The sequence below is a fragment of the Muntiacus reevesi genome, chromosome 15, assembly GCF_963930625.1.
Source record: "Muntiacus reevesi chromosome 15, mMunRee1.1, whole genome shotgun sequence".
Classification (NCBI taxonomy): Eukaryota; Metazoa; Chordata; class Mammalia; order Artiodactyla; family Cervidae; genus Muntiacus; species Muntiacus reevesi.
In genome coordinates this window covers 63073084-63096074 of record NC_089263.1, presented here as the reverse complement: position 1 = coordinate 63096074, position 22991 = coordinate 63073084, and the positions used below count along the sequence as shown (strand labels likewise).

Sequence of the window (22991 nt, the reverse complement as noted above, 5' to 3'; positions counted from 1 at the left end):
GCTGGAGCGTCCCGTCAGCAAGAGGGAGGTGTGGTTCCCGAGGCGCAGAGCCAGGCCCCGCAGCCGGTTCTCGGAACTCGTTGGAAAGGCAGCTTTCAGGGCCCCACCACAGACCTGCTGAACCGGACATGCCGGGCAAGGATGGGGGGCAGCCTGTGTCTTCACAGGCCCCAGGGGACCGGGGGCCCTGGTCCTGAGAGCCCTGAGCTGGGGGGAGTCTGCCACCGGGGTCTGGGGAGCCCGCCTCGTCCGTGGGCAGCGAGGACCGAGGGGACAGAACCTCACAACGCTTCAGCCAGCCTCACGGGTGACAGAGAGTGGAAATTTTGCTTTCTTTTCACCTTTGTACAGATAATTGATAAAATTATTACAGGATAAAGAAATTATAAAATTCCTCAAGCTGTGGGAAGCCAATAGTCTTAGGTTTAATTCTTTTTAATTGTGGAAAACTGATGTGATACAGAATAAAAAGATTATAGTATGACATGGAAAAATTCACTGCACTTAGACATTTTGTAAATTGTTACTTTCTGTCATTAACATATACATTCTTGTTATGCGAGAAAAAGAAAACATTAATTTTTCAACAGAAATTGCAAACTTAGGACCAAAAATGTCAAGTGGGCCATGTGCTCATGTTGGCTTTCTGAATTATTAGGTGAGAGCATATGTTTCTCATATTTAAAACCTAATAACCTAGAAACACCGACCTCTGGGGTTAAAATCAAGTTAAAATGTGACATCTTCAAGAGCACGGGTGTCTGTGGTACTGGTTGTCATTCAGTCGCTAAGTCGAGTCCAGCTCTTTGGGACCCCGTGGCCTGCAGTGGTCCGTGGTACTGGAGTGTGATGTGCGGGGCTCTAGAACATCACGAACACCGCAGGAGTGAGGAAGGTGTAGGTTGCAGGCTGTGTGGATGGGTGCCTGGCGTGCTGCAGGGCATGGTCAGCGGTGCCAGTGTCTGCTTCCTTTTGTGAGAGGAGCATGTGGGCTGTGAAATTCAGTCACTGGTCTTCTTCTTCGATTAAGAGAACATACTTCTGGGACTTCCTGGTGGTCCGGTGGTTAAGACGTCACGCTTCCACTGCAAGGGGTGCGGGTTCAATCCCTGGTCAGGAAACTTAAGACCCCATATGCTGGGCAGTGCAGCAGAAAAGGAAAAAAAACAAAAAACTGTGATCTATTCTCTTAAAGATGGAAATCTCCATCTAGACAGGAGGCTGAGGAAAATGCTGGATTTGCAGGTGACTCCTGCCATCTCGGGCTTCCCAGGTGGCTCAGTGGTAAAGAACCCGCCTGCCAGTGCAGGAGACACAGGAGACGCAGGTTCGATCCCTGGGTCAGGAAGATCTCCTGAAGCAGGAAATGGCAACCCACTCCAGTATTCTTGCTTGGTAAATTCCGAGGACAGAGGAGCCTGGCGGGCTGCAGCCCCTGGGGCCGCAGAGGCAGACACGACTGAGCGCGCGCATGCACACGTGGCCTGCCGTCTCGCAGTCGCAGTCGGTGTGGAGTGTGCCCCGCAGGCCTGCCTGAGGCTGCGTGGAGGCCCCAGGCCGAGTGCCCCTTGGTGATCGCTCAGCGCCCTTCTCACTGCAGAGAAGGCCTGGTGCCCTGCGATTCTGAATGAGATCATGTCGGTATATAGAATTCTACATGGCATATTTTGTAGATGGACTCCATATTTCCTAGAACTGTTCCATGCTGGTTTTCACTGAGAAAATTAGAAATTCTTGCACATTATTAAAAATGGGAATATTGGTAACCATATTTGGCTGTCTCCTTGATTGCACAGGAAGAAGACACCCGTTATCGGAGAAGAAAATCACTCACTACATGTACCAGCTATGCAAGTCTCTGGACCACATGCACAGGTACTCACGTGGAGACTTGGAGGCTTTCAGATTGATAGAATGTGTTACCATTCATTAGAAAATGCAGTGTGGAAGAATTTGAATGAGGTGCAATTAATTCTGTCCTTCTTTTTATGTTGAATGCAGAAATGGAATATTTCACAGAGATGTAAAACCAGAAAATATATTAGTAAAGGTAAGAACTTTTATATGAAAAATTGATATCAGAATGAAGATAGAATATAAAAGCTTTTCACTGGATATGATTTCAATCCCAATGGATGTCATGTTTGTTATTTTTTTTCCCCTTCCAGTTTGGGTTAAAAAATCGTTAATAAATGCCATCAACATAACTGCACATCTGAAGAAAGGCACCCTTCTTATATACTGTGTATAAAAATAAACTCCATTTATTGATAAATTATTCTAAATGCTGTAAATATAAAAGGGGAAGACGCAGGATTTGAGCTCAGGTCTGTCTCACTCAAAAGCCCGTAAACTGTACATGTGTAAAGTGTATGGTTTGTTAGGTTTGGGCATTTGTATATACCCATGAAACCATCATCCCAGTCAACAGACAAAGCCACTGCCCCCAAAAGCTTCCTCTTGCCTTTGGTAACCTTTGCCTTCCTGTCCCTTGTCCCCAGGAAAGACAAGCTGACTTTCTGTTGTAATAGAATTACTATGTCTTCTAGAATGTTCTATAAATGGAATTACATGGTATATACCCTTCTGTAGTCTGACTTCTTTCATTCAGCATCGTCCTTCTGAGATTTATCCGCATTGTAGTGTGTGCACGCCACAACTTTTGAAGTTGTCTCACAGCTTCTGGATGTTTGATTGTTTTTGATGTTCTTCAAGATTGCTTTGCATTTCAGTTTGGGAGGTTTCTCTTGGCACATTTTCACGCTCACTGACTCTTTCCTTGGCTGATGAGTCTGTTGATGAACCTATCAAAGTCATTTAAAATTTTTCTTCCAGTGTTTTTTTATTTCTGATGTTTTCTTTTGATTTTTTCTTAGGGTTTCCATCTCTCTTCTTACATTTCCCATCTGAACTTACATGCTGTCTTCTTTTTCCCCTGGAACCCTTAAATTAATCGTAGTTTTTTTTTTTTTAATTTCCTGTCTGATAATTCTAAAATTCTAAAACCTGTGCCACATCTGAGTCTGGTTTTGATGCATGCTTTGCCTCTTCAGACCGTTGTTTCTTGCCTTTTTATGTGCCTTAATTTTTGTTGACTGTATCGGGAATGGGAACAAGGGACAAGGCTTTCAGTGTCGGTTTCCTCATCGTCTAGCCGAGAGAAGTGCTGTTTAACATGGGCTGTAGCCGCGGGTGCCTGCTGGAGACTTCATGTTTATTGACAGCATGCATTTGACGACTTGAGTATGAGAGAGAAAGAAGCTGGAAAAAACACCTTGAAACCTGTTTGAGGCATAACGGGGAATGTGACCAGGGTGTAGAATTCATCTGTAGACTTAGACTGTGACTTGAACATTTGCACAGCCTGTAGACGTTTTGCAGACATTTTGAAATGTCTATAAAACACAGCCAGAATATTTGTAGATGTGATCCACTGGATAGAGACCCCACTTCCTCATGGGTCAGCGGCAACTTCACAGATGCTTACAGAGCCAGCACTCCATGGTCTGCAAGCTCGTGTAGATGCCAGGCGTCCTTGTGTCAGCGCGCCAGTCCCTGGAATGGCCCGTGTGATGGTCGCTGCTCGGTGAGACGTTCCTTGTCCCCGTGTGTCCCCGCTCGCAGCAGGATGTCCTGAAGCTCGGGGACTTCGGCTCGTGCCGGAGCGTCTACTCCAGGCAGCCGTACACCGAGTACATCTCCACCCGCTGGTACCGGGCCCCTGAGTGCCTCCTCACCGACGGCTTCTACGGCTTCAAGATGGACCTGTGGAGCGCGGGCTGCGTGCTCTACGAGATGGCCAGGTAGCGCTGGGCCCCTGGGGGAGCATCCAGCGGGTCCCCGCCAGGCCCGCCCTTCACGCTCTCCTGAGCGCCTGGAACGGTCCTTCTCGTGTCGTGGCTGCCCTTGAACCTGACGGGAAGCGGCCGGACCGCTCTCCTTGTCTGCCCAGCGTGGAGGGAGGAACACTGTCAGTTACTTCCGTCCCAGCGGCCGCCCGGCCCTGGGTGGCCGAGCCTCTCCGTGTGGCCTCATCAGCGGTATAACCGATGAAGCCCGTGAAGGAACGGAGCCCGGGCATGCTTCCAGCGCCGTGTGGGGCCTGCCGTGCCCCTAGTCTGCCCTCGGAGTCCAGTCATTCCCACGGGCTCTCAGGCCCCAGGGCTGAGGAGCAGCAGGAGTCCAGAGTGCCCCGGCCCTGAGCGTGCTGCCCCCACCCCAGCCTTGGCTCCAGCTCTGGGCGGAGCAAGGCCACAGCAGAGGCCAGGAAGGGAGGAGGGGGCGCACCTTCCTGCTCCGGCGGGTCAGGAAGGACGGGCTGGGGCGTGGGAGGGTGATTTACGTCGGAGTGACCCGGTCAGAGGAGCAGAGCCCAGCAAGGCGGGAGGACCCAGGGCATCCACTGGCCCCGTGATAAATGCACAGGCCCTTCAGGGTGCAGCTTCTGATTCTAGAGGTTCCCTGTTGATAAGTGAGTGTTATTTTTGGAAAGGAGACTGGTGGTTTCGCTGATAAAGTTCCAAGAGATGGTCTTTTCTCATGTGCTTAAGTCCCTTGGCTTCCCTGGTGGTTCAGACGGTAAAGCATCTGCCTGCAATGTGGGAGACCTGGGTTCAATCCACGGGTCAGGAAGATCCCCTGGAGGAGGGCATGGCAACCCACTCCAGCATTCTTGCCTGGAGAATCCCCTGGACAGGGGAGCCTGGTGGGCTACAGCCCACGGGGTCCCAAAGAGTCGGACAGACTGAGGATTAAGCGTAGCACAGCACAGCCGCTCGAGTCAGTTTGGAGGGAGGCGAGAGGTGCCAGGGCCCTTTAATCCACGAGTCCCAGCTCTGTGAAGGTTCGGAAGCCGAAAGGCTCCGTGGACCCCGTTTGTCCACGCCGTCTGGCCTGACCTGGCCTGGACTGTTGTGGACCGCGCTCCCCAGGTGGTGAGAGGCGCTGGGGTTTCCTCTCGCAGCTGGTGGAGGCCCAGCTGTGCAGATTCAGGAGTGGGCTCTGTGCCTTAGAAGGACCCCGACGTGGGCACAGTGGAGGAGGAAGGCCCGGGGCGGGGACGGGACGGGGCGCGTGCTGGAGGTCGCTCTGCCGCCTGGAGGGTCAGGGCCCTGACGGCAGCCTTGATCCACCCAGCCTGCAGCCGCTCTTCCCTGGCGCCAACGAGCTGGACCAGATCTCCAGGATCCACGACGTCATGGGCACGCCTGCTGAGAAGACCCTCACCAAGTTCAAGCAGTGAGTGCAGGCCCCGGGCCCCGCCCCAGGCCTCGCCCCACCACTCTTCCCCGAGGGCCCAGCACAGCCCGCTCGGCCGGGCAGTTGGGAGGTGTCCCCAGGGGTTCACTCGGACCTCGGAGCCTCCGGTGAGGACGGCTCCCAGCACAGGCCGCACGCCTGGCCTGGGGCAGCTCCGCCCGGCGCCCTGCCGCACTGACCCCTGGGCGGGGACTTGGGGGAGCCGGGCTCTCGGGGGCCCCGGGGCGTGAGGGGTGGGCAGCACCCGGCAGCTCCCAGAGCCTAGGAAGACGGAGACGACAACTATCTTGGGGTCTTGTTCTTGTCTTAAATTTTCTTTCGTTCTTCTCTGGTGGGAATGTGATGTTAGTCTTTTCAAGGGGAAGTTTTCTTATATTTAGAGCATGAGATTTCACACACACACACACCCGTTTTAAAAACAGATTTAATGTTTTGGAGCAGTTTTAGGTTCACAGGAAAAGTGAGTGGAAGTACAGAGACCTCCTCTCTCCTGGTGCCTCTCCCTGGCGCCCGCTGCCCTGGGGCGCACGAGGCTGTAACGGAGCCCAGGGCCGCGGCTGCCTGAGGTCCCTCTGCGCTCAGAGTCTGGACGACTTCCTGCCTCCCCGCCCCAGTTAGATGTAAACTGTTCCCTTGTGCAGTCTTGACGCTGGACCGGCCACGTGCTCTAAATGGCGGCGTGACCGTTTATTATCATTGGGCTTTTAATGCAGGTCGAGAGCTATGAGTTTTGATTTTCCTTTTAAAAAGGGATCAGGGATACCTCTACTGACCACCAGTCTGTCCCCGCAATGCCTCTCCCTCCTGCACGCCATGGTGGCCTATGATCCCGACGACAGAATCACTGCCCACCAGGCCCTGCAGCACCCTTACTTCCAGGGGCAGAGGTGGGCGCCCTGCTGGGGCCGAGGGGCGCGCGGAGGGGCCGGGGGGACACGCGGAGGGGCCGGGGGGACACGCCGAGGGGCCGGGGGGACACGCCGAGGGGCCGGGGGGACACGCGGAGGGGCCGGGGGACGCGCAGAGGGGCCGGGGGGACACGCGGAGGGGCCGGGGGGCCACGCCGGGGGGGCCGGGGGGCCACGCGGAGGGGCCGAGGGGCGCGCGGAGGGGCCCGGGGGGCGCGCGGAGGGGGCCGGGGGGTGCGCGGAGGGGCAGGGGGGGACACGCGGAGGGGCCGAGGGGCGCGCGGAGGGTGCCGGGGGGCGCACGGAGGGGCTGAGGGGCGCGCGGAGGAACAGGTGGTCCCGGGAACAGTGCCCATACCCCTGGGAACCCACCCCTCGCTCCTCTCTTGGACTTTTTTCCAAAAGGAGGCTGCAGTGGAATCAGGGAGGGTAGGAGGAGGGCCTGCGGCTGCCTTCCAGTCGACGTCAAGGCTCCGATGTTGAGCCCAGGGAGTCAGAGCAGAGCGGGCTAGTGGGGTGAGCCCACTCGCTCTGAGGCTCCAGAGTGAGCTGGGTGGCGTCCGACGTGGGGAGTGCCTGCCCCGGGGCATCTGACCACCCCTCTGTCACCTGCCTCAAGTCCTGGAGCGCGGAGCCCAGAGGCTGTCAGGTTGAGACAGAGAAGGGGGGAGCTCCCCGGAGGTCAGTGGGTGAGACGCGCGTGAGCGAGGCAGGGGAGCGACAGGCCGGAGACTGGAGGCGGCGGACGCCACGTGGGTTCTCAAGAGAGGGGCCCTTCTGTGCTCCCCACAGGGCGGCCGAGAAGCAGGCGCTGGCCAGGGCCAGGCGGAAGGCCGCCGCTCCCTTCCCCGAGCGCCCCGCGGCCCCAGAGCTCAACAGCACCTGGCAGACGGCGCAGGGGGGCCGGAAGCAGGTACTGTGTGATCGGGGGAGCCCACGGCCGCAGGGACCCCCCGTGTCTCCCAGGCAGACGCCCTGGAGGGCCCCCCACCCGCCCGGAGGGGCCGTCAGTGACCTGCCAAGCCAGACAGCGACTGCCCACGCCGGGCGTGGGCACCGGCCCCCACGCCCCGCCCTTGCCACCCACCAGCTCCGTCCACAACCCCGTGGGGCGGGTCCTCCCACCCCCTGGGCCAGGCTGCACCCAGACGCAGCGCCGGTCACCTTGTCGTGTCCCTCGGGCCACCCTAGCTGGGGGCGCAGGGAGGCCACCCCCGGCCAGGTGACGCCTTGGCCGCTGAGCCCTGCGGGAGCAGCGGGCCGCCGGCGCTTGCTGCGCACGCTCTTAGCAGCTGTGGCTTCTCCTCGTGAGAACGTCACCTTTCAGGCCCCGAGCCCCCTTCACAGCCGTGTGCAGGCTCCGAGCTGCGTGGTGACTGCCCCTCCGCCCTTCCTCACTCAGCCCGGCGTGTATCGGGGGTCCGTCTGCTGGGGGCCGAGGACGCGGGTGTCCCTGCGGCCAGGCTGCCCTCGAGAGAGCGAGGCCCCGGGGCCGGGCCCTGTGTGCACGTCCAGGAGGCGACCGAGCTCAATCCTCGCCTCCCGCTCTCCCGCAGCCTGCCCGCCCTTCATCTTCCGGGGGGCGGGGGCAGCTGCTCAGCCCCAGCCGTGGACACCCCACTCCGCCAGGCCCCGGGGACCGCTGTCCCCCGCCGCCCCGCCTGCCGGTCAGGGGAGCGTGATTTTCTTGCCAACACTGCCCAGGGCGCCCCCTGCAGGCAGAGCCGAGGCCCGCGCCCGGCTGCGGTGCCTGGACCTCGCGTGAACGCGTGGTACAGATGGAGTCTGATGAAACTCCGGACCCTGACGTTGGAATCTCATACAGTTTTCGCGTGCCGTGAAATTTTCTTCAGCCGTTAAAAGCTGTGAAATCCATTAGCTTACTGACCACAGAAGCAGTCTGCAGGCCGCACGGCCAAACCCAGGGGTCAGAGTGGGAAGTGAGACTGCACCCTGCCCCCGACCACAGCACAGGCCTGGCCTGGGAGCGGCCCCCCGACTTTCTGCCTGGGAAACGGCGTGTGTTGGCCAGTCACCGTGTGGTCACACCTCACGGTCCAGAATCGTGTGAGGCAGGAGCAGTAGGAGCAACCCTATTCCCGCAGGGGGGTTGGCATCCTGCCTTCACCTGGCCGTCCTTGTTTGTAGAAACAGCCCGCGAGGCCAGAGGAGAACCACCCCCGGAGGCAGGAGCCGGCCTACCTGATGGAGCTGCCCAGGCTGAAGCTGTCGGGAGCGGCCACGCTGGCCTCCTACTCCAGCCCGGCCCTGCAGTCAGTGTTCGCCCCGAAGGTGCCGCTGCTGAGACCCCTGAAGTGCGTCGGTGCGGCCCAGAAGGTGGGCGTCCTGCGTCCCTCCACCCTGTGCTCCCGCCCACCCTGGCCCCCACTGAGCGCCTGTCGTGCTCTCTCACAGACAGACACGCAGAAGGACGTCAAGCCCAGCCTGAAACAGTACCGCCTGCCCACCATAGAGCGCAGAGGTGGGGGCTGCTGAGTGCCGCGGCCCCCTGCTCGGGCTGGCTCCCCGCCGCCGCGCCAGCGAGCGGGCCGGGGACTCCCGGGGGCCGGGCCCCTGTCCCGGGAGAGCTGCCCCCAGACCCGCGCCACCGCCTCGGCCTGGAGCCGCTGGCCAAGACAGCCGTGTCCAGAGGGCGGCGTTACTGTGTGTCCAAGTCTAATACATCTGTAAAACCACCTCCTTCTAGGGTTTTATTTCATTTCATAAAGTACGGGTTTGGGGCAGGGATATTTTGTAATTTTTGTATGAATCAGAAGAGAGAGATTATACTGTTATTATGTGTCGTTTAGGCTGGCTTCACCGCGGGCTCCGCAGGCCTGTAGTCCATCAGCGCTAGTGTTTAGCACAGTTCAGCTTCCAGATTCTACCCCTGGAGACCCCTGATTTTATTAAAGAGTAAGCTGTCCTCATGGTGTTGGATCCTCTTGTTTGCCGAGTTGAATGCGTGTCCCAACCGTCCTTTATCCTGACTTCTGTGGGCACATCAGGGGCACTGGCTCTGCTGGGGAGACTTGGGCGCAGCCTCCTGAGGAGGGCGCCCAGGCCAGCATGCGGCCCCGGGCCCCCGGCACGGCAGTAGGCGAGGGGCGGGCCGCGGGCAGGTCGCCGGCCCAGTCGCCTCCACGGCTCTGATGGCCCGGGGGGCAGACAGTAAATGGGCACAGAAGACCCCTGTTTCCCCTGGTGGTGGGGGGCGGGCAGAGCAGTGGTGGCCGCGGAAAGGCGGAGGGACGGGAGGGACAGACAGGGGTCTTGGGCAGGGGGCTGGCGTTTCACGGGCCGGGGGCGGGGCGCCCAGGAACAGGGGGAGGCCTGAGGGCCTTCTGGGCCGGGCGTGTGGGGAGGGGCTGGCTTCAGGGTCCTCCCGTGTGGGTGCGGTGTCGGGCCGAGAAGGGTGGAGGGCCTGGGGTCCACGTCCAGGGTTGGGGGGCGGGAGCCGGGGACGCTGAGGGCTCAGCAGATGAGGGGGTGGCCGGGGCTGGGGCCCGCTCAGAGCCAGCTCCAAGCGAGGGCAGCTCTAAGTGCAGTTCAGGGGCGTCGTAACCCACTTTAAATACAGACACGTGAAGGACTCTGCAGTGACTGTACGCCCGTCCCCCCAGCGTGGTGCTGGGCTGGGCTCCGGGCGCGGCCGGGGGGCTCCCCTCTCCCGGGTGTGAGCAGCACAGTCCTGCTGCCCCGGGGCCCCGCTCTCCCCAGGGCTCTGTGCCCCGTGGGCCTGCACTGGCCGGGCACCGGGGGTCTCTGTACATCCAGGCCCAACCGGCTGTGAGGCGAGGCGGCCGCTGGAGAGCTGGCTCCCCGACCTTCCTCGCCTCTCGGGAAGGAAGCCAAGACCTGCGCTGATGGGAGTTTTTCTGCAACAGCAGCGTGATCCTGTGGGTACGTTCACATAGATGATGGCAGAGGAGTGAGTGCAGTGTGTTCGCATCTTTTCTAGCCTAACATCACTGGGACGTGCCCCTGGTATACTGGGCTCTCTGAGAAATGTGTTTTAGGCAGCATGGTTTAGACCCTGACCGAATAAAGGCCTTGAGAGGGCTCCACGGTGTGTGGTTGTGACAGCAGTGCCTCCGCTCGGCAGCTGCACACCGCAGGACTCTGGCCACCTGTAGGGTCGCACACAGGTGTGGGCCCGACCTGTGCTCAGAGCTGCTGGCCAGCTGGTTCCAGCCAAATCAAAGTCCCACGTCACCTCATTAGCCTTTTCGCCGCATGGGTAACAAAGCATTTTCACACACAACCAGAGAGGCGCGGGTGAGAGCTCTCAACGACAGAAGGTGGGCTCGTGGGCTTTAAGCTGTAAGGAGAAAACGGTTTGCTGAAACCAGAGTCATGCCGCGGCTCGCCAAGGCTGAAGATGGGGACATGGCAGGAAGCGGCCAGAGAAGCAGAGATCTCCCCAGATGAGCCGGTTTAACGGAAGACAGACGAGTGGTATATTCAAGATAGCTTTAATATTAACTTTGTGTGAATTAGAAATATCACTCTTAGATGATGAAAATTACTTACTGAAGTGACCCTTTCCCCAACTGCCGACTTACATTATTTATACATATAATACAGAGCTGACTGCATTGGAGCGAGAGTATTAAAATAAATGCTAACAGATTAAAAAAGGGCATGTTTGTGCCACACCTTGGCGGTCCACTACACCCATATTCAAAATAACTTTTTAACAGTATTAATCTATTTTAAGTGCAAACAGCTTTTAAAAATGTATGATTGCAGCATTTGTCTTCCTGAATTACAAGAAACAACTTGTAACAACTTTATGAGTGCATTCCAGGTTGTCTCCTGATCACCTAAAGTATTAAAAATACTCAGTGCAGAAACAGCGAAGTACTATTTATAAACAGTTGGATTTAAGGGGATTTCTTGTCCAAGAAACATTTTTATTTTACACTATGTATATATGTATAATTATATATATATAACATTTTAATTACATTGAATTTTAGAGTAAAAAGCAAGAAAACCTCATTTCTCTTTTTTTTTTTTTTTCATTTCTCATTTTTTACTGCAGCCTCAAAAGAATGGTTTAAAAACAGAAACAACTTGTTGGGGCGCGCAGCGCCGCGCCCACCAGGCTCCTCCTCGCGGCCTGCCCTCCACGCGGCGCTGCTTAAGGTCCGACGCGGCCGGCGCTGCACTGCGGCTGCTCCCTTGAGACGCGGGCCGGGGCGAGGACGTCCGAGCAGCTGTGGGGTCGCTACACTACAGTTCCACCTGGAGAAGTGGCCTGGTTTGGGGCTGACAGTAAACCCTGCAAACAAAGCAGTTTCCATTAATCCAGCAAAACACGGGGCAGCGGAGACAGTCACAGTCACTCAGCCCTTCCAGCAGCGCCCCGGGGTCACGCCCGGTCTGGTGTGGGCTTGGGAGCCAGGGTTTCTCACAGACCCTCTGTGTCTGTATTTAGTCCCTAACTCGGGGGAGGCCGCCGAGCTGCTTGGCTGGCACGCTTTGGGCAGGGCTGGCCTGGGCGAGAGAGGGGTCTCTCAGGGCCTGGGTGCTTTGAAGCATCACTGCCCAAAGGCGAGGGGCACCTTCTGGGGTTGGGCGGGGGGCGCTGTTCACTGTCCTCCCCAGGGGCTGCAGCTCGGGGCCGCCGAGGGGTTCCCCGGCTCCCAGGCCAGCTCGCCCAGCGCAGCCCAGAGCCTGCGCCCCGTCCCCCCAAGCCGGTGTTGTCCAGGAACAGAGCCTAGAGGCATTTCTTACAAGCTCCACTCTGCTGAGGGTGGTGATGGCGGCGCCCCTCCGGCCTCCGCACCAGCGCACAGGGCCCAGCGGGTAGGGAAAGGAGGGCCGGGCCGTGGGGGTGGACGCGGGACAGGGCCCTGCAGGCACTCGGCTGCGGTGGGTGTAGGGACCGCACCGGTGGGGGCGGGGGCTGGGGGGCCCCCCGAGCTCAAGACGAACCCAAGAGGGCTGAGCCTCATGCAACCACCAGCGCTCACATTTCTTCACACTCACTGGGATGCACGTCATGGTCTGGCATTCATTTATTAATAATCTTAAGGTTACATGTATTGCAACACAGAAGCTACAAATTTCCAGGTCTGTGAACACTATTCCAAACAAGATGTGAAAAGTCACCTGATTTCTGTAAGCCTGTGCTTCTGTCTAGAAGCTAGTTACCGGGCGACAGTGAGAAAAAGGGGAACCACACTGGCGGACCTCCGTCAGAGACTGCAGACCACTCCCGAGGGGAGGCCGGCTGGACGTGTGAACCGGGAGCACGGTTCAGAGGGCCCGCTCCCCTGCCGCCTCGGGCCGCTCCTGAGGGTGGTCTGTCCTCTGCCTGCCTCCTCCCTGAGGATTTTCTCAGGAGGACCGAGCATCTGGCCTCAGAGACCCTGCTGGCGTCCAGCTGTCCAGACAGCCGGGTAGCTACTGGTCTGTCCCCCGGACACTAACAGCTGGCAAGAAAGGGCTTTACTAACACCCCTGAAGCACCAGCTTGCTCCAGCCCGGAATCCACGAGCCATCCTACCAGCCCCCAGCAAGGAAGCCCGCTTCAGGAGCAGCGGCAACTCCTGAGTCTAACATTCAGGAGGCCCATCTGTTCTCACCAAAGTTGCCGCTTTATTCCTGCCAGCGATTTCATATGAGAATTGATCAGAACACCCCAGTTCTTAGTTTGGGTTTGATTATAATACTAAGCTGATAGAATTAAACCTTGTTTCATAAGAATGTTTAGAAAAAGTAACATTTCAGCTGAAAAACGATTTACAACCATGGAACACATCTTTCTTTGTGGCGCTGCTGAGACTGGAGGCCCCGAGAGCAAGAAGAGGGAGCGTGAGGGTCTCGGAGGCCAGAGACAGGCCTCGTCCCGAAGCCTCGCCGGGTCCCAGCACAGCTCCCCTCCACCCCAGCTACCGTGGACTCGCCCCTCAGGCCCTCGAGGGGTGGCCGGCAGGCGGGCCGGTGGCACTGGCCCAGGCCTGGGCAGTCAACTCTCTGAGCCGCCCTCCCCGGCCACAGGACGGGTCCTGCTGCAGACGGACCAGCAGGCTCCTGAGCCCCGAGGGGAAGGGCCGCGGGCGGAGGTCCGGTGCCTGGTCGGCCTCACCTGTGGGCGGGCCTGCACCCGCCCCTGGGGCTCTGGTCCGAGGCAGCCTGCCGGAAGCTCCCCTGAACTGCCCCACCGCCCCTGGAGACTAAGGGCCGAGTCTCCGTAAAGTGAGGCCCTTTCAGAGATGGTACAAAAGCAATGTGAGTTAGCACCCGGCTGCCTTCCCCCGGGGCGGCTTCGAGCTACGGATACGTTTTCCCTGATTCAGCCACAAGAATCCCACCACTCCCGCTGCCCAGACGGTTGCATAAGAGAACCAGAGGAAAGGACAGAGGGGCTGCGTGTGAGGCTCGGGTCCTGGACTCGACGAGCCAGTTTTAGGACGTGGGTGCGGGGGGGCGGCAGCGAGGGGCTCACTCCGCCGGCGCCTCCTCTGGGCCATTCCCTGGCACCTGGGCCCCGCCCTGCCCCAGGCCCAGCGCCCACCGCAGCTCCAGGGGGCAACTCCCCTTGGGCAGCCCTGACCTGCCCACTGACCGGTCACACAGATGTGAGACACTTCCTCCAAAGAGGCCACTCAACCCGGGAAAAGTCACCCAGAGAAAATGGTGATGTTGTTTACAGACGTCTGGGGAAAAGGGAGCAAACATTCTTAGGGAATATTCAGTAACGGGCTCCGGTGAGCACCATGCTGGGGAAAGGAGGCCCTCCCGTGGCTTGCAGGCTCCCCGCCTGGTGACCTGCTGCGGATCTGAAACCCCCTCTGGTCTGCAGACCTCCGCGTCTTCCAGGAGCCTCCGACTGCGCGTGGGGTTACGCGGCGTCCACCTGAAGGCAGGTCAGAGGCTGCTGACACTAGATGGGGTGGGGCTGGGCGCCCCTAGGTTTTCTGTGCCTTTTCAGAAAGAGACCCACTGGTCCAGAATCTGGTCCAGAATTGCCTGTTTCAACAGCAGTCACACAAGGGAGAAAAAAATGGGACTCATTTTCTCAAGGTAAGAACTAGTGGTTTTTAAAAGATCAAAATGTTGCACCTGTGTCTTTTTGAAGTTCCGTGAATCTACTAGAATTCAGGGCCTAAAAGCTACTCCAGGACCGAGGAGACGGCGTCTGCCTTCTGCAGGAGTGGGTCACGCTGAGGGCGGAGAATCGGACATCTTTCCCGGCCGGCAGCTCAGAGTCAAGGGCGGGCGAAGGCCCCACTCTCAGGAGGCCGCACCGTCGGGCGGGTTCTGGAGTCCAGGGAGGCTGGTCGCCCACCACGGGGAGAGGCGGTCAGGAGGGAGTGTCCAGAGGCTTCGCCCGCCCCGCGTTCCAGGCCCAGATGTCCCACGAGACGGCGGGGAGTGACAGCTGAGTGGGGAGCCCCCACGAGCCCTGGGCGGGACGTGCAGGTCCAGGCCCGTAATTCTTGCCGAGAAGCTTCCAGAGACGGAGGTACCAGTGCGCAGGGTGAGAGGCTGGCCCTTCCTTGCTACCTGCTCACGGAGCTCCCTCTGCACCGGGGGCCTCGGGGGCCCCAATGGCGCTGACAGAGCCCCCCCAAACCGTTCGAGACTTGGAGGAGGAAGCCTGCCCACTGCCACCTGGGGCTCCGGCCGACCGGGTGGCCTCCCGGCGTCCGCACAGACCGGCCACCAGCTCGCGGCAGTCAGCCCGCGTCCTTCCCCACGGGGGACTCGGCTCAGAGGAAGGTCACAGAAAACTTTGTTTAGTAAGCTCCGAATTAGGAAAAACTCAGAATCCAGTAATAAGAGGTAGCAATTCCTGGGGCTATTTGTTCTCTAAACATGAACAGAGCCCTTAAAGTTACAGCATTTAAAAGCTTTTCATTTTTTGGTTCACTGAGATTTTTTTTTTTTTAAAGCTTAGATGTGAAAACAACTATTGAAAAATTATCTACGTTTACAATTCATTCACACATTTATTTAATGTTATTATACAGAGGACAACCCCGAAGTTCTTCAGAATATCAAGAATGGTGTAAGTCTAGTTATGACAGTGACAAGGGAACAGCTAAAAACCAGGACAATGAAGCAAAAGCATGATTTTCTTATAATTACAAAGTAACAATGCTGACAATAGAGCTTCATTAACTATTGCAACAGTTAATTTACCAACATTTCCTGTTAGGAAGGCTCTTTATGAAATTTATTGAAGTTTTCAAGAAACCAGATGAAAATGTAAAAAGAAAAGAAATACATAGGAGTTTTTTTTTTGGCTAAAGGTAAAATACTCATACAATTTTATACAATGTCACCTAACAACAGTAACCTTTAATAAACTTAGGTATACAGAAACCAAAGATGCAGAAAAAGTTTCTTTTACATGTTTAAACCAAGAGACAGCCACTTTAACTGTGACACAAAGTCCATGTAACAGATGCAGCAATGAATAAAAGGTCAGGGCCAGCAGGACCGCTTCCCTCTCCGGAGGGAACTCATGAACTCGGCTCTGAGCCTCAGTGGGAACAGCTGGTACCAGTGCTTCTGGAGGTGAGACCCGGACCCCTGCCCCTCCTTCACCATCCTTCTCACCGGCCAGCACTGGGGGCGTGGGGCTGAGCCCCCTGACGACTCGGAAGGGGACTCCCAAACAGCCTAGTGTGACAGGAGCGTGAGCCGGGCGAGAGGGCCTGGCCGATTGCCCTGCTGTGACCAGAAGACATCTCTGGTCACTCGTGAGCCCTACACACCAACGCGGCGGAAGGAAAGCCCCGGAGTGGAAACCCCGGCACAGCGGGACCACCTGCGCAGGGGGCCAATTGCCTCCCCTCCGGCCCCGTGCACAGGGGCCAGCGGCCGGGCCCCCCCATGATCTACCCAGGGGCCAGAGGCCAGGCCCCCCCCCATGATCTGTCCAGGGGCCAGCGGCCAGGCCACCCCCCATGATCTATACAGGGGCCAGTGGCCGGGGCCCCCCATGATCTATCCAGGGGCCAACGGCCAGGCCCTCCCACCCATGATCTATCCAGGGGCCAGCGGCCAGGCCCCCCCCATGATCTATCCAGGGGCCAGCGGCCAGGCCCCCTGCCATGATCTATCCAGGGGCCAGCGGCCAGGCTCCCCCGATAATCTGTCCAGGGGCCAGCGGCCGGGCCCCCCCATGATCTATCCAGGGGCCAGCGGCCAGGCCCCCCCCATGATCTATCCAGGGGCCAGTGCCCAGGGCCCCACTATGATCTATCCAGGGGCCAACGGCCAGGCCCTCCCACCCATGATCTATCCAGGGGCCAGCGGCCAGGCCCCCTGCCATGATCTATCCAGGGGCCAGCGGCCAGGCCCCCCCCATGATCTATCCAGGGGCCAACGGCCAGGCCCTCCCACCCATGATCTATCCAGGGGCCAGCGGCCAGGCCCCCTGCCATGATCTATCCAGGGGCCAGTGGCCAGGGCCCCCCCATGATCTATCCAGGAGCCAATGGCCAGGGCCCCCCATCCATGATCTATCCAGGGGCCAGCGGCCAGGCCCCCTTGGCCAGGCCCCCTGCACAGGATGGAACCCCACATGCATCCTTCCTGGGAACTCCAGTCAACGTTTCCCGCCAGCTCCTCCTCAGACACTCGGATCCACCCACATGGCCTATGGGTGTTCACAGGCCTCCTTCCCCGGAGCCCTCCACCGGCCCCTTGGCGTCCCCTTACACTTTGAGCTTCTGCACCAAGAAATCAAAGGCCTCCCTCTGACAGGAAATGATGAGAAACCTCGTCCACCGGTGCGGACATCAATAAAATAGCTTCCCCCTCTCCAGCACGAATGCAATACTTGACGGTTTCTTTCCCACGGGAAGTGGAGGGGCCAGAACACCGAGGATGCACGCACGCCCGAAGAACGGAGGCGGCTTCGCAGCACTCTGTTCCTCCTTGTTCCTGGGTGTCCGGGACAACGTCACTGTGGTGCCTTATTCCCGTGTTTCCACTCCTCAAGTGTTCTTCCGTTAAGGTTTTATCCTCAGTTCCAAGTCAATGGCTCACAGGAGAACCCTTCCAAAGTGCCAGAAGGTCCGGCACAGAGATGAAGTTAAGATTCTTCACCACGATGCGAGTCAATTTAGAACCCAAAGCTCCTGATTACTTTTGAAGAGTCTGTCTATTCCCTCCGAAACATTTGCTTTTAAAAGAAGGCAAGGTTTTCCCAAGGCTTTCTTCTCCTGGGGAGGAGAAACGCAGAGAAGGGCCGGGGCTGGGGAGGCCCGGGGGTTCTGAAGCCAGAATCACCCAAGCCACAATGCGACCCTAGCTTCCGGGATTCCTACAAGATTGAAAAGAGGGAGCCTGAGCAGGGCAGGCAGAGAAGACACCCCCCCCCCACTCGGGGGCCTTGGCTTATGGGCCGCCCTGAGCGCTTTATTTCTGTGCTTTTTCATCGACACGTCTAAGTGCGTGATGGAAAATCATGCCGACTGAGCCGTCACAGATTCTGTCTAAAGCTGTTTTATTCCAGAGGTGAGGTTAGAAAAGATATTTTTGCTCAGGATAATGTTTAAGCTGAAACATGGAAGAGTTTCAGTGAGGAAGCTCAAAGTTTGGGGAGAAAAATTGCAAAGGCCACTCCCTAGAACCCCCTCAGCAGGCCACTGCTCCTTATACACCTGCAACTCGAACCCCTCAGAGTGGAAGCAACCCGTCCTGAGCCCAGGCCACAGGGGCCAGGACCCTGAAAACAAACCCGGGGGCGGTGAAGAGGTGCTGCGTCCCCCAGCCTCCCTGAAGTGCCAGCAACTTTCGTCCTGGTCCCAGAGAGCCCCCAGCACCGTCCTCCTGACAGAAGCAGGGTTCTTCCGGACGTCCAGGCACAGGGCGGGCCTCGGAGGGACCCTGCCCCGTCCAGAGGCAGCCTGGGCCTTCTAGCCCCTCCCCAGCTCCCGAAACCCAGCCGGGGCCCCGGATGGAGCACAGACAGACATCAAGGGTACACTCACCCGCAGACACTGCAAGAGCGAGTCTCTGACCAAGTCCCCAACCCCAACCCGTGCAGGGACAACGCTTTTAAATTTGGGGTGGAGGAGATGGACACAGGCTTCCGGCAGCATGTTTCACGGCTTGTTTTTTAAGCAACCGACAACACCCTTCTCTCGCCCCTGCTACCCCGCTCCCATCCACAGACCACCCCAGGCGAGTACCCAGCAGACAAGGAAGGGCGGGGAGGAGCCAGAAAGCGACGCAGCGCAAGAGCTTTGGCCACACGGGCCCCCCTGCAAAGCGCTCAGAACCGACAGTCATGCGAGATGCACTCTCTCCCCGCACCCCCAAAGGCCACTTACCTGCGTCAGCCACTCTTCACTTGGGCCCAGCATCAAGTCCTGAGTTTTGAAACTGCATGCTCCATGTCTCAGAAGCCTTTGACACTGAGCTTCTGATACGATGCAGGCACAAAAGCCTCTGGCACCGAACTTGGAATACTACCAGGCACGCAGAACTGCACATGGGGTGTTAGCTTCCCTCTCCATCTGACAGCCTCAAAGCTGAAATGCTCCGCAAGGAAGGCTGCCTTTGCTACCTGACTTCAGTTAACATTTAGGAACAAAGGACTATCTACAAAGGCAGACAGGACATTAGCTTTCCCGTGGACCGCAAGTCTCACGCAGAAGAACACCGCCTCCGCCGTCACGGGTCACAGACACGGCCGCAAACAGTGAGGGGCGCCAGCTCTGACCGCGTGCGGCAGGGACTGGTGGGGACCCGGGGGGGTCCAGAGTTGCTGCTGCGTCAACCAGGGTCTCGAGCCGCAGAGAAACCAAGCGTCCATTTTGCACATCCCATTCACTACTCAAACCAGCATAAATGACCAGGATCTCTGCATTTAATTACAAAGGTGTACACAACAGAAATACAAGCCCAAGTGACCAAAATAAGTTACTAAGACCATCATTATCTTGACATGAAACATACAGCTCCAAGAGCCACCGCGTCCACAGTGAACCAAAAAGCGACTGCGCCTACAGCTCATTCCCGTGCTGAGGAGTCAGGTCAGACAGAGCGGCCTCCCCTGGAAGTGGGTGCAGCCAAGTCGGGAGGGGGCCCCCCTGGGGGAGCCGCTGACAGACGTGGGGCGCCTTCCAAGATCGATCCGGAAGATGGACACGCTGCACCTGCCCTTTGCCTCTGGTGGGAACCTGAAACCCAAACGGGGGAGAGGCGGGAAGCTCTCTGAACCCTGGGGCCTGTACAGAACAGGAGGAGGCTCAGGAGGGCCTGTGGTCACGTGCCTCGCTGAACAGAAAGCAAACAAAAACCCAACCAACGCCCCCACAAAAAAAAAAGAAAGAGAATCTCCTTCCCCTGGCTGGAGAAAACAAGCAAATCACATCCACCATGCGAGACCCTGGCTGTGTGGCGAGAGGCACTTCTGACGGCACAGCCGGCGGCCTCGGGCCGCAGTCCACGGCAGCCGTCCAGGCTCTGGGAAACGTGGGTACTTCAGTCACTGCACAGAATCTCAATCAAAGTGCTACAAACTGCTTCTTTGAAAAAAGATGTTTATTAAACAATTTTAATTGTCATAAAATGACTAAAATGGGTTTTAAAAATTAAGGCTCTTCTCTTTCTGTGGATTGCCAGAACAATGTAAAAATAATATCAATCAACCCTGCTGAACATTTTGTTCCTAAAGTTAAATTTCATAGATTCCTAAACAGTTTATGATTAAGATAAAAAATTGGACTATAAATGACAATTAATGGCCGTCTGTATTGAACATACACGCTGATCAGGTGTACAATATTCTAATTGAGTAGTTAAGCAAAAATATTCCAGTTAAAGCAGAAATTTTAATTTTAGCATTTTAAAGTCATTGTTTCCCCACACTGGCATGATTTTCCTAAAATCGAAATAGTCTAATACAGGAAGGCTAACCGTGGGACTCTATGCTCGCAGGAGGGTGACTGACTTGGCTGGCAATTAGTTTGATTATATTTTTTAAACGTTCTAAGGTGAATTACCAAATGATTTGGAATTATATGGCATGCAGTATCCAAAATTATGGCTCTGATGCATTTAGATTTACATTAAGAATAAGAAGTGTCATTCACATTCATTGTACATCCCACCCCTCCCGCAAGAAAAAATCACTACCTATTCAAGTTCTAGATCTGGTGCAGCATTAAGGATTAAAACTTACCACTTTACCAGGCCTTCCCCATGTGCAAATAAATCCCTCCTGACAAGCAGTGACTATACAGTCTTCAAGAAAAATTAACACAGTCAGTCTCTCATGTGCTATCTTTTTACAGACGAGCGGCTCTAACAAGGGCACGTCTTCCATGCGGGGGCACAGGGGCGTCCCCAGGGTCTTGGCGGGGTCCGTCCTGCTCTTGGTGACGAGGTTCAGCTTGTCGCTGCTCTTGCTGGAGATGTGTCCCATGCTGTGGTTCCGCTTGTGGTCTTTCTCGTGGTGCCTGTCCTTCCGGTCGTGCAGCGAGAGCGTGGCGAACTTGCTGACCCCAGCGGCGATGGCGCCGTCCGCCACGCTGCCCTTGCTGCCGGCGCTGGAGACGGCGGCGTGCGGGAGGCTGTTGGACCGAGGCAGCGGGGGCGGCGCGGCACTGCCCGGCGTGGGCACGCTGTTCCCGGCGCTGCCCGCGGGGGGGCTGGTGGCGTTCATGACGTTCGTGTGTGTCCGCGCGCGCGAGAGGGGCTGGTGGGGGAAGAGGATGTCTTCCGTGAGGTCCCACAGGCACAGCTGCGTGTCCTGGCCCACGGAGCCGAACCGATACGTGACGCTGACGGGCCGGCTCTCGGTTGAGTTCCGCTTGGACAGCCGGGACTGGGTGCTGTTCGCTCGGTCTCTCCCGAAGTGAAGAAGGTCCTGGAAGTCCTCGTCGCTGCCGCTGAACTCCATGGGGTCGCTCTCTTCCACGCTGGTGGTGTAGGGGTCAAAGGCCACCACGCTGACCCAGGACTTGTGCCCATGGCCCCGCGCGATCACGCGGCAGTCTCCAAAGGACCAGACGGTCACCAGGTCGTCCTCGCCGCCCGTCACGATGTACTTGCCGTCGGGGCTCCAGCACACACACAGCAAGCCTCCAAAGTAGCTTTTCATGGTGCCGTGCAGCTCCACCGAGTCAAAGCTGAACACCCGCAGGAAGCCGTCCTGGCTCACACACGCCAAGAACTTGCCATCTGGGGAGAAAGCAAACTCGTTGAGGGCCCCCTCGCCCACCGTCCATCTGAGGAGAGGGTTCCTCGTGGATTTGCTCTTGCAAGTGTGCACGGCAAAGCTCTCCCCCTGCTTCAGGAGCTGGTAGTGGGGGGCTGTGGTGCCACAAGTGTGCTCCACATTATACAAGTACATGTTCCCACTCGAGTGGGCTACTAGGAAAAGGCTTTCCGAACCAGGAACCCATTTGACACAGGTTACTCGTGACTTGTCTATTAGTCTCTGTGAAGACAAAGGAGAACACGTTATCACAATGGAGAAGTTTTCAAGGTCTACGTTTCCAGCAAGAAACCTTGTCTGCTTCTCGGTGAGAAGGGACACGTCCGTCCAGGCATTCCACACCCCAGCCCCGCGGGCAGGCCAGCGAAGGGCATGTGGCCCCTTGTGGAATCGCCTTCTAGGACTGCACGGAGGTGTCGGGACACTGGCTTGCGCTGAGGGTGTCAGTCGACACCGCCTGCTGGGAGCCTCGTCTGTGCCCGCGTGACACTGGGCCAGGCGCAGGAGGCGCCGGGGAGGGCAGCCCTGGGCGTGTCACACGTCTGACTCCGGGAGCCCAGCACCTGCAAGCGTCCCTGCTACGCGGCCCCCGGCCGAGCGCTGGGCCTCCCCAGGCGCGCCGCCCTCTGCTGCACCGTGCCCTCGGCGCCCCTGGGCCCGTCCTCACGGCCCCCACCCATTCGGGCTCCTGGGGGCCGGTCCATGCGCAGCCAGCAGCACACGCCTCCCTGGGCTCTGACCCCAGCCCTGATTCACCGACTGCCTCACTCACCATCCACGTCTTGTGTGTATCCTTACAGGCCATCCCTCCACCTTCTTTGGAACAAGGCGGTGTTTAAGAACATTAACAGATGACTAACACCTAATCACTGCCACTCTACCCCATGCTTATTTTTGATCCACTGACCAACTTTAACAGGCACAGATCAGGAATCTTGCCTTTAAAACCAAAAGAATAAAAAGCAAAAGCAGAAACTCCTCAAAGGATGACCCCCACCTATGTGCCCCTGCTTAGACTTTGCATGGGGCTCACCGGCCCCCAAATCACAGCACCAGAAACCACTGGGAGTTCCCAGGACCCCCAAGTTCTCAGCAGGTCCTGCTGCCACCTCCATAACTGGTGCCTTGGGAGCCCTCGGGCTTGGGGGGGCGATCACGCTCCCACTTCCCCTGTGTGGTTGGGATTCCCCGACTTGAGCCTCAGGGGGCCATGGACCACAGGGACGGGAAGCTCGCCAAGACACAGGGCCTCCTCTCTGGTCGGCTCTGCGCCGTGCGTCTGCTGCATCTCTACAGAAAGCCACAGAAAATGAGGCCCCGGAAGGGAGGTGGTCAATCTGTCTCTGGCTAGGGAGGAGCAGGGAGCCCTGACCCCATGAGGTGCAAGGGCCAGGGGCTGGGGACAGCGTGCTGGGCGAGGGTTACAAGCAGCAGGAGGTATCATCAGCTCTGCGATTTCACAGCCACACGTTCACCCTCGCGTCCTTCTTCTCCGGCCCGGGACCCGCCGATACAGCAGCTGACCTGCGCCAGCGCCAAACACCTGCAAGCCCAGGCTGCTCTGCCAGGCTTTCCACGGAGGTCGGGGGCACCTTACGAGCCCCCAGGCCTTGCTGTACCCAGCG

The 22991-nt window shown here is 57.6% G+C and overlaps 2 protein-coding genes across 17 annotated transcripts in view; one reads left to right on the top strand and one right to left on the bottom strand.

Moving 5' to 3' along the window:
- Nucleotides 1-9064, top strand: part of MOK (MOK protein kinase) — a 41478-nt gene extending 32414 nt beyond the window's left edge. For all 4 annotated transcript variants that reach the window (XM_065906286.1, XM_065906284.1, XM_065906287.1 and 1 more), the window contains 8 exons: nucleotides 1797-1875; nucleotides 2002-2050; nucleotides 3625-3803; nucleotides 5137-5238; nucleotides 5973-6146; nucleotides 6960-7080; nucleotides 8316-8504; nucleotides 8583-9064. In XM_065906286.1, the coding sequence (XP_065762358.1) occupies nucleotides 1797-1875; nucleotides 2002-2050; nucleotides 3625-3803; nucleotides 5137-5238; nucleotides 5973-6146; nucleotides 6960-7080; nucleotides 8316-8504; nucleotides 8583-8663 (974 nt within the window). In that variant the 3' untranslated portion in view covers nucleotides 8664-9064. The remainder of the gene's footprint in view (nucleotides 1-1796; nucleotides 1876-2001; nucleotides 2051-3624; nucleotides 3804-5136; nucleotides 5239-5972; nucleotides 6147-6959; nucleotides 7081-8315; nucleotides 8505-8582) is intronic.
- A 1572-nt stretch (nucleotides 9065-10636) lies between these two features.
- WDR20 (WD repeat domain 20) overlaps nucleotides 10637-22991 on the bottom strand; it is a 65815-nt gene continuing 53460 nt past the window's right edge. For 4 of the 13 annotated variants that reach the window (XM_065906194.1, XM_065906197.1, XM_065906195.1 and 1 more), the window contains 2 exons: nucleotides 20329-21588; nucleotides 10637-11454 (listed from right to left, as the gene is read on the bottom strand). In XM_065906194.1, coding sequence (XP_065762266.1) covers nucleotides 11401-11454; nucleotides 20329-21588 — 1314 coding nt within the window. In that variant the 3' untranslated portion in view covers nucleotides 10637-11400. Of the gene's footprint in view, nucleotides 11455-19670; nucleotides 21589-22991 lie in introns of those variants that run through there. The other 9 variants (XM_065906199.1, XM_065906201.1, XM_065906200.1 and 6 more) reach the window with 4 other exon arrangements.